At 33.9% G+C, this 11,334-nt stretch overlaps 1 protein-coding gene across 3 annotated transcripts; it reads right to left on the reverse strand.

The window, feature by feature from the left end:
* Positions 1-445: 445 nt before the first annotated feature.
* Positions 446-4,222, reverse strand: LOC141702001 (MAP3K epsilon protein kinase 1-like). 3 transcript variants are annotated; one of them, XM_074505718.1, is made up of 3 exons: positions 3,933-4,222; positions 1,430-1,986; positions 446-1,313 (listed from the first exon to the last, which is right to left on the reverse strand). In XM_074505718.1, the coding sequence occupies exons 2-3, from the start codon at positions 1,980-1,982 to the stop codon at positions 1,285-1,287; spliced, it is 582 nt and encodes a 193-aa protein (XP_074361819.1). In that variant the 5' UTR covers positions 1,983-1,986; positions 3,933-4,222; the 3' UTR covers positions 446-1,284. The 3 variants fall into 3 exon arrangements, with proteins under 3 accessions (XP_074361819.1, XP_074361817.1, XP_074361818.1); XM_074505716.1 differs by lacking the exon at positions 3,933-4,222 and adding an exon at positions 3,723-3,870 and having other exon boundaries at positions 447-1,313; XM_074505717.1 differs by lacking the exon at positions 3,933-4,222 and adding an exon at positions 2,144-2,627 and having other exon boundaries at positions 447-1,313.
* Between the last annotated feature and the right edge of the window lie 7,112 nt (positions 4,223-11,334).

Below are 11,334 nucleotides of genomic sequence, written 5' to 3' on the forward strand. Positions count from 1 at the left end.
TGTTTTTAATAGTTTTTACTTTTTTGCTATTAGATTCATACTTTCATCTGACTACAGCAAGTACCAATACAAGACGATTTGCAACTATCTTTATAGTAGACTATGTTGATATCCACTGAAAAATTTACCAAACTCAACAGCTGAAAAGATAGTACTAAAAAAACTAAAATAAGTTCCCAGTAGACACATATTATTCAGGTTTCGTTATTAAGTTCCAAATAAGTTCATGAATTATTTATAGCAAATAGGAAATACTCAACATTCACAAATACACACTCCAAACCCATTTCCAGTTCTCAAAATATAGAAGTCATTGCACTTTTAACAGACTAAAAATACAAACACATAGGCATAAACAAGTATAACATAACCAATTTAAATCTCAGTCCACAAATATTATAAATCTTTAAATTAAAATTCATACCTAAATTTTTGAATCCCAGTCGTATGCAATAAAGGTCTTATACACAACAAATTCAAATTAATTAGTAACTTCGAAATACATTGAAATTAATGAAAATATCATAAAGTAAATTAGGGTTTCAATTTGAAAAATTCCCAATTTACAAAATTAGGGTTTTGATTAAAAAAACTCCTAATTTATAAAGTTTGATTCAGTTAATCTTTCACGCAGAGAAGAGAAGTTTGACTCAAGCTTAACCATTTGAGTTTCTAACAAGATAAGCTTACCAAGCTAATCTTATTACCAATATTGAGAAGGGAAGTAGAGAGTACAGAGTGAAGACAGGGAGGGGGGAGGGAGGTAAGATGAGTAGAGGTGAGAAGTGAGCACGAATGAGGGAGAGAGGATGGTGGTGAGTGAAGGTGAGCACAGAATTGAGAGAGAGGCGAGTGAGAGAGAGAGTGGTGAGTGAGTGCGAGAACGAAGGAAAAAATGGGGGGAAGAAAAATATTGGCTAAGGCGGGGTGAAATTTTGGAATAAATGGGAAAATTTTCACTAAGTGGGAAATATATTAAAGTGGGCGCGCTTTGAAATTTTTTAGGCAATTTAGACATCAGTTGTAAAAATAAACGATGTCTTGAAACAATATAGACATCAGATTAACACATGGTAATGTTATTAAATCTTTTAACATCAGTGACATTGACGACCGATGTCTAATGTATGATGTCTATTGACATTTTTCTTGTAGTGCTGGCAGATTGCTACGCTTTTCATCGGTAAAGCTTGTAATGAAATTAGAGGATCTGCACTCGGTCTGAAATTAGAGATGCTATTGAACACTTGCCCCCAAGGAATAATAGGAAATTTGCTCCTCTGTTTAGGGGTTGTTATAACATATGAAGCTACCTGCATAAAATTGAAATTTCAGCAAAAAACAAAAGTTTAAACCCAAAAAGCAACATTAAATATGCAATTATTGAAATGACACAAGGGGGAAGAATGCTAAACAATGCTCTACACACCTGAAATGTCAACAGTCAAAGGATCAACACATTTTGAAACACCATCAGCCAATGTTTGAGTTCTTTTAATTGAAATTCTATGTGCAGTTCTTGAAGGATCACTTTTTTCATTCATCATACCATGTATGATTTTGTCGAAAGAGCTTGAATCATGTAATTTTCTAGTGTCGTGACCTTCTATAGAGGCTGTACTTGATCGAGGTTTATCACTCTCCAGGGGAAAAGATCTGGAGTTGGAAGAATGAAAAACTGAAGCTTGTGAAGAGTCACGAGTTCCAGACGATAATGAATCATCAACTCCATGCTTATCAGATCCATAAGGTGGTGGCACACTTTGACCACAAGTAAGGTTTCCTGGATCCAGTTGACCAGACCGCGTCCTTAAATTCATACTAGATATCAAAGCCAGCCAAGTTGACTCGTTCAAGCTATAAAGAGTGTTTGTAAGCCTCGGTAGTGTCCCATTCTTTGCAGCTATCCGACAAAAATCATTCCTAGGGAACCGGTGAAGTTTCAGTACCTTCCAAATTCCATCAATTGCTAGACGAACCATTTCCCTGTAATTCATGGATTTTTAAATTTGAAATTAAATCAATTAAAGGCACAAAGATGAATCGTAAAACCTACTAGGGTATGAGTTTTAAAGTAGATGATAAAGTGCTAGTCAAACATCACATGTTGATACAATAATAGGTTATATCTTAAACACCATACCTGCACATCTAAAACATCAGATAACATGAAGAGAAGATTATGGTATTACTGAAATATCACGTGCTTTCACCATGCCATTGACTACACAAGCCGTATTCTTCTTGACATGAATTTTTTTAATACTTGGTCCAAGAGGATATACAATACATGAATCCCAATACCCGTTCAACTAGACCTACAAGTCTTATTATATTAATGTGTATCATTTGAGTGCCACTTGTGCACACATGGAAACACTGAGGCTTGAACCCTCAGCCTGCTGTTTACTTAAAGAAAAGGGTATCCAATAGGTTTCTATGCTAGGCATTACTATGCTAATACCTGGTCCCGAAAGTAATAACCTCTCCTACGGGAAGTGACCCTTTCAAATTATTAAGGCATGCAAGGGGGATCAACTGCCAGGTTCAAGTATCAAATTAACAAAATAGTGTCGTCTTATTAACAACAATATGCTTTTTTTATTTCAGACTAGTTTTTCTTGTAGGAAGTAGCATCTTTAAGGGACCACATGTTCTTGCATTAGTTATTAACATGTCAGTCACACATCCTCAACACCCTCGAATAGATTTTTTTCAGTACTTTATATCAAGTCAAAGCTATCTTTTCCTTATCTCATTTGATAAAGTTCAGCTGTAACCAACTTTTTCCAAGCAGTATGATTTGTGCTGGAAAGCCAATATATATATATATAAGGTTAGGAGGTAAAGACATTTTGCAACTTCATTGACATCAATATAAGATATAATTTCATTTCTAAGATGAAAAGAAAAGAAAGCAAGTCAGGGACGATCTCTTAATTACTTGTGTTTAAATGCAACTTTTCTTGACAAAATCTTTAGTTTTCCTATTATTCTTTGCTAGCCTAATTAATTATTATACACTTAACATTGAGATTGCATAGTGATTCTGAAATATAGTAGTGATGATAGTCCTAGCAGGGATTTCTGTACTCTTAATTTATTAATATATTGGGTTTATATATTGTATTGAGATTATGACGATACTATATCTCAAGTTCATTGTAGATTATCTTCTCTACTACTTTATGTGTTGAAGTCTGACTTGGCATAACAAGCAGAGGAGAGTGCTTCTAGCATATACAAGCTTAGTGGAAATGGACGGACTTTAATATACTTTCAGGATTTTTTTTCAAAAAAAAACTAACAAATAACTTCTATGTAAAAGATATATGATCATTTCTATCACTAGCACTAGTTGGATTATCATCACTCACGTATAAGGTTCTGACTTTTCTATATTTTGTGAAAAATAATGATTATGCTTAAACTTCTGCTTCTGTTTTATTTCGTCAACAATTTTCTGTTTTGTTTGTAACGCTTGTTGTTCATATCCAGGCCAATTTTGTCTGCCTTCGCCAACTGTGAAACTTTTAAACACACATAAGAGGTCTTAATAAAAATCAAATTAAAATAAAAACACGAGCCTTCTTCACTACAATATGAATGCATTATATGTCTCTGCTGAGTTGATGCCAGAAAGTTCAAGGAATTGCGAACAAATGAACTTGTTTCAATACGAATTAATACTCTAAAAACTCTATAAATCAGCTAAAAATTACTGGTTAAAGTAGTACAAATCATGAATCATTAACCAAGCAGTCACGTACAGCTCTTCATCCAATTATCATCCACAAATCAACATCATTCTCCGAGTTTAACATGCTCAATGTAATATGCACAATAAGAACAATCACTCAACTAATTAAAAATTAAAAAATTAGTGTTTCAAATTGAAACCCCCAATTTTGAAATAAGGGTTTAAAACTTACCCAATTCAAGCTTTAACCTTCAACTTAGCTTCAAACTCAGACTTGAACTCCAACCTTAAATTCTGACTTGAACTTGAACTCCAACCTAAAACTTCAACTCCGACTTTAACTTCAACCTTAAACTTTGATTTACGCTAATGCAATGAAACCCCCAATTCTACGAGAGCAATGAGGGAGATCAATGAGTAAATGAGAGCACAAAGAGGGAATTGACATTACAAGAAATATTGAATCAGATAATGGTTTTACACCGTTGTTTAAAAGATTAATTTTTTGCTGTCTATCCGGGGGCGATGTGTTTGGCACTCATACAATGGTTATGCACCATTGTAACAAATACATCACACAACTGAATATAACGCTTTTGTCTCATTTTATTCACACAACTCATATGACCCTTTCTAATATTTTACAAACAACAGTTTTCTAGCCGTTGTAACAATTTAGAGGCACAATAGTTAAAAATAGTGTTATGTGAATTGACTCCTACAACAGTTTATGTATTTATTTCATCTAGTTACACAATGGTTTTTATTATAAAAAAAAATGTATGAGATACTTTAGATAACGGTTTTTTGTTTTTGGGTATTGTGTTTTAGCTATGCTCACAACAGCTTTTGTAATGACCAAGATATTGTTAGAAGCTAATCTAGTAATGGTATGTAGTGATCCCAGAGTGTTGTTAGGATTTGTACATACAATGGTGTTAATAATTTGATCTATTGTGCAAATCATTAAGGCACAATGTTTAAGTTCTATTAATCAGTTATATAAGTTTGGTTCATACAAGTGTATGCCTTTTAAAACATCATTGTCGAATATCTTTAGCACAATGGTTTACTTTTGTGCCAAATATTGTCTAATATAGCTTAGAACAATAGTTTACTTATATACCAACTGTTGTCTAGTATAACATAGCACAATAGGTATTTTTATTTTACTAAAAAATTGTCTGTCAAACATAGCAATGGTTCTATACATATTCTATTTATAAATAAAGCCTTTACAAATACAAATTGCAAAATCAAATACCAAACCATTCCTCAGCCAGTCCCGTACTGACACGTGTAAAGCATCCACTCTAGCCAGCCAAAATTACCATGCGATAAATACCATAACATCCGATAAACTTCATAATTCACCAACTACACCAAAGATCCACTTCAACCATAAGTACATACATCCACCAAACTTCAACAACCATAAAAAGTTCAGAAAAACTCCACTTAAACACCATACCAATAACATCAATAACTTAAACTAGTTCATCTTACCATCACAAATTACATATAAAATATTCGCGAGACTAACTTAACATGAATAAAACTTCATGAAAAATTTGGCGAAGTCCATCTTGATAACGTTTAAGTCATCCTCATTGTAAGCCAGACTGCCTCTACGAATCCACTGAAAAACAAATAAAGTTTTGACATTTTTGTAAGCCACTGTGTTGATAGTGAACATAAAGTACCAGCCGACATAAAGTTGTAATTTAAAATTAAAAACAAGAAAAAATCATACCTTAGTTGCAAATTGAAGCTCTTTGTGTGACGCCCTCCGAACCCGGGTCAGAAGTTTGGGGTCCACAACACATGCACAATATAAACCTGTATAGGAAATATTATTTGCAATGACCCTGTTTCACATAACCACGGATCGCAACAGGTTAAAGTATGAAAACAAGACACAATCTTAACCTTTATTACAACGTACCAAATCCCAACTAATTTAACTTATAATTGATAATAAAATCATTCTTACAATCTGACTATCTCTATACCGCATGAAGCTTCTGCTAGCTCGATTCAACTCAACTGGAACCTTAACCCGCACTTTAGACTGAGGAACTTCACTATCATCCATATTCTTTTCAACTGTAAAATATATAAAAGAATCGCAAGGGTGAGCTAACTAGCTCAGCAAGTCATAATAGTGATAACTGAGGTTAACCAATGATCAAATGAGATGATTCAAAGGAATCAAGTTTCTTTTTAACTAATCATTAGAATTGGATATTCATTTTAAGTTTTAAAAACCAAGGTTAGGCTGCTGATCAGTCATGCACTAACCCCTAGCAAGCACACAGCACTGCTCTAATTACTGGATCCAAGGCACACATTGGCCTAACTTGACCATTGGTATGGTCTGACCACGAATCTGGTCCACATATATAAAAACTATCCAATCCTAAAGCAGTTTAATATGATAAACGATATAATTCAATAAAACAAGTTCATAATCAACGATGGTTAAACACTTGAATAAAAGCATAAGGAAACTTATGGATATCTCAAGGGGATTTCAGGGTATGTATAAGAAACGGTTTTCAATTTGTACCAGCATCCGGTATTAGGTCATAAATGATTTTTCAAGGTATAGTTCTTTGATGTTATAAAGAATGGTTGCAGTATAAAAGTTTCTATGTTTTCAAACAATTTTGTTTCAGTGTTTGGTGTTCGGTAGTTATACCTTTGAGGAGTAGTATCATATTGGTGTGATTTGATATCTGAGAATCAACAAAGGATGGTTTACAAAGAATAAGGCTTACGGCTCAAAATCAAGAAAGAATCAGGGTTCAAGGGTAAGTAGTTTAAAACACTTGCATTATAAAACAGGAGTTATGTTTAATAATAGTAACATGTTATGAAACAATTTGAAAATATTGGTAATATATCTTGAAGAAAAGTTCAGAAATACTTGCCTTATAAGTCTTTACAACCATTACTGATCAACTCTGAGCCGACTCTGCTGCTCAGGTTCTAACGTCCAACCACTAGATCCCATTGGATTCGACTTCGACACTCAGGTCTTTCTGTTGAAACTCTACTGAGCTCATCGACTGGCCACTATGTTATCTTTAGTCCATCGTCCATTTCAGGTTCCCGACTATAACCTATAGGGTCGAAATACCCTACGTTAGACGTCTAGGTATGCTTGACATATCCTCGATACTAATTCTTACCCAACGATATTCAAACCCAATTCGTAATTATTCATATTAGAATAAAATAGTCAACAATTAGGGTTCATATTCTCGAAATCGATCCAGTGTTCGTTTTTAGAAAATACGTATACTCGTCATTTTTCAAAATTAGGGTTACTGTGTTTTGGACAAAATATACAACACAACATACAATCAGGTTCTGTATAAAACATACGTATAAGTATTTACTTATACTCGCTCGACGTCCCGATAATCTTCAGATACGTTCCCATATTTACGTAGTTCAGTTTCCCGTAAATCGGGCAACACCTCATTTATTTACCGGACTAACCCGTCGAACAATTCGACGTCAAATCAACAACACAATCCAGTTTACAAGTCCCAATCACCAATTCAAAACAACAACAACAATCGAAATCCACAATTTCCTAAACACCAATTCTATTACATTTATTAATTATTATCCGTATTTTTGTAGATTTTATTCATAGGACTCATAATATTCATCATAGTCCACCGTCGGCTCGCCGAGGCTCATCGCCGACGGCGGTAAAATCTATTGGTGCCCGATACTATTCGGGTTTCTAAATAAATTTCGCCGATTAAACGTTAATAAATTCCCAAAAGTAATTATTTATTTCATGAAATTTAATCAATTTAGTCCCTGCAGAAATCAAATAATAATAACATCAAACCAACTGAGTTAAGCAACGAGAACAGCCAAACACACGCGCCACACACACGCAGGGTCACCTCGCCGGAAAAATCCGGCGGCAACCGGAATGAATAATCACAGACATCACCAACATGCACACACAGTAGCACGTATATATATATACAAGTATAGATATGAGCCAACAGGTACACAATCGAAGCTAATAACCGGAACAAAGCAGCAACCGGAAAAGGAATTACCGGAAAATAGAACAACGACGGAGCAGAGAAAGAGAGGAGGGAGGAAGACAGTAGAGAAGGAGAGAGAGATAACAAGAGAAGAAGAGAAAGTGTAGAGAGATTGAAGTCGAAGCCGATGAAGAAAGGGGGGGGGGTAAACACGGTTGTGTTTATCTCTCCTCTGATTAATAATATTTATTATTTTTTTATATGCAAATGAATTATGAACTACCAATTTCCATCTGCTACCACACTTGTGCAAAAACTGATACGTGTCCTCTTTTTATAAAAACTGGACACGTGTCCTGATATCCCCGTATCCCGAATTCTGATTCATTCTTCAAATTTTAACGAACCAAGCTGTACGTAAAATAAACTCGGAAAATTATCAAGATAGTCTTAAAATTTTATAAAAATCCCGAAACTAATAAAATAAGGTTTTCATAATTTTTAAAGCATTTTTGACACGCAACTCGTACCCGCATTTCACGATTAACGAACCGAGCTGCTTTTAAAACAAATTCTAAAATTCGCGAAAATAGTCTTAAAATATTAGAAATATCCCGAAGTAAATGAAAACATAATTTTCAAAATTTTAAAATAATTTCTAAAACGCACTTTATACCCGCTTTTAACAAATAACCGAAACAACGTGCGGGTGAAATTAATCCCGAAAATTTCCAAAATAATTTTAAAATTCTCAGAATATTTCAAACTTAAATAAATATGAGGTTCATAATTTTTGAAGAATTTTAGAATTAAATATGGATTTTACCATTAAACATACTCGGAAAATCATTTAAAAATAAATAATTAATGAAATATTTATTTCTAAATTTTATAAAATCCTAAAAATAATTATTGTAATTATAAAATCATAAAAAAAATTCAGAAATATTCCCAATATTTATGCAAATAAATTTGCACTAAATCCACTTTTGAAAGTGAAAACAATTCAATATGATCCCATAATTAATCGCGCGGACAACCGGGTACACTATAAATCATATATGGGTAATAATCAAACAACACATAGCGGTCAAAACCGACACACATATTTTATTTATTTAATAATTTCCACAATTGCACAATTAAATAATTCAAAAAGATTACACGAGTCGTTATATCCTCCCCCCTTAAAAAGATTCCGTCCTCAGAATCTGGTCTAGTTACACAAGTGAGGATATTTGTCAAGCATATCTGACTCTAATTTCTAAGTAAACCCTTCTACTCGAGGATTCAAACGTACTCACAATAGGTATGCACTCATTTCCAAGGACTTGCCTTTGACGATCAAGAATTTGGATTGATCACTATATACAGAACAACTTGGACAAGAGCCCCATTGGCTCCTGATCAATCACTTAATTCAAACCCAATACTTATCACTTTAACATTGACAGGTAAAATACCTTAGGTGTACACATGGGTGTGACGGTCATATCATTTATGAACAACTTTATCTATATTTATCAATACCTCGAATGGTTCACTAATTTTAGGACTTAGCTTGTCCCTTCTACTCAAACTTATCCAATCTCTTTCAAGACGACACTTCTACTAACACTACTGATCCTATTTCTATACTCATACTTTCTCTCAATACAATTTCATCTTCTTTTTTTGTCTATTCCGAGCTGCTTTAACCAATAGCACTACGCTCTTGGGGTGTAGAATTAACTTAAAATTTAACAACTTCCTTCCTCTCACTTTATCTTAATAAAAATGGGGACCTACACTCGCGTTCGCATGAAGCTTGGTAAAGTAGCATTCCAAAGCTGACATCGATGATAAATGATCATTCCCGTGTTTTCTTAAAAACTCAATCTTTCAATATATCTTACAGTTCCTGAATCACTTTCATACTTTGACTCTCCATTTAAGGATGATAGGCGGTGCTCATTTTCAACTTGGTTTCCAAACATTTGAACATCTCTTATTCTTTTCCATCAGTTAAGGCTGAAAAGTAATCTCATATTTTCATGTACTGTTATTTTTAAATATTTGAACTTCAGATTTCACTCTTTCCAATTCGTTTATTAACTCCTTGGTGGTCTTAATTACATCCAATCCTTTCTGTCGGCCTAAAACATCCGTTACTATACGGTTTTGCTTAGGTGGTTGTTAATGGATTAATTCAGAATCTTTTGTTAACCTTAGTCAAAATTTCATTCTTAAAGACTCAACTTATAGTTGCTTTCCTTCTGATCTTTGGAGAAAAATCCTTGGGCATCCCACGCAGACTTTCTTATTCCTTGAGTAGCTGAGGATGTTATCAATAAATACAGTTTGCTTATCCAAGTAATCCTTATACACCACATTCCTTAATTCCTTATAACCACCTAATACACTCGTCATTTCACATAATATCACCAGAGCTTGCAATGCTCTTAACTCACTTTAATCGTAATCTCTGATATTTTCTCAGGTTGGATCTTAAGTTAATCCTTGAGATATAATATATTGCTTGAATTAGGTCTCGTAGGAAATTAATTCTTTATAGGGGTCACTTATTCTTATTCATTATTTTGCTAAACTCCCGCTTCACGATTCGCTTCTTGTAAAGTCACTTCCTGGGTCTGGCTTATCCACTAGGATTTCCAATACTTCGTCTTAACTCTTTGACATGTCCAACACCTCCTGATCTATCTTGAAATTTCCTTCTTATACTTGGTTATCACTATTTTTCTTTAAATTTCCATATATCTTGACATCTCTTCAATAACTTAAATACTTAATATTGTAAATTCCCTGTGGGATCTCCTTTCTTAATTCTTCTACTTGTAGCATCCAAGTGCTGGAAGAAAATCTGGAGATATCGTGATCGTTCTCCTGGGCGCATAAATTTCCTTTTTCCAACTACTAATATCGTGATCCATTATCTTCTCTTGACATCTTATCTTTCCCTTCACAACTTCAACTAAAAGGTTACACTATCCATCTTTCTTCCTTTTGGATTATGAACTTTAGCTTCCAATTCCAACTTTCAGAATTCTATAATTAATTCCTCTGGTGCAGTCTCTCTGTTCTTCTCTCCTTTTTGCTTATTGCTTGCCACTACATTTGCTTTCCCTCGTGAATACATACTTCAAACTCTTATGGTCCGTATAGATCTTACATCTTTCTCCATATTTATCATGTTTTTTCCAATCTTTTAAAACAAATATTGGTACTGTTAGTCCCAGTTATAATTTTGATACTTCTGCTCATAAGGTTTCGGTTATCTGGGTGCATATACAATAACGTTGTTGTATTGCATCAACACACATCCTATTCCCTTATGAGAATCATCACTATAAACTACCAAACCTCCTTGATACTTTTAAATTGATAAAACAGGTGCTAAAACCATTCTTTCATTTAATTCCGCAAAACTTTCCCTTCACCCTTCTCCATTTCACAAAACTTCTTGCTTTTCCTGGTTAGCTTCGTTCAAGATATTGCAACTTTCAAGAAATCTTGCACAAATTTCCGATAGTAACCGGCCCATAATAGAACTTCTTACTTTTGTTGGTGTTTCTGGTCTCTTTTCATTCATAGTAATTTTAACTTCTGCTGAATCTC

Source organism: Apium graveolens, unplaced genomic scaffold, assembly GCF_009905375.1.
Source record: "Apium graveolens cultivar Ventura unplaced genomic scaffold, ASM990537v1 ctg451, whole genome shotgun sequence".
NCBI classification, from domain to species: domain Eukaryota; kingdom Viridiplantae; phylum Streptophyta; class Magnoliopsida; order Apiales; family Apiaceae; genus Apium; species Apium graveolens.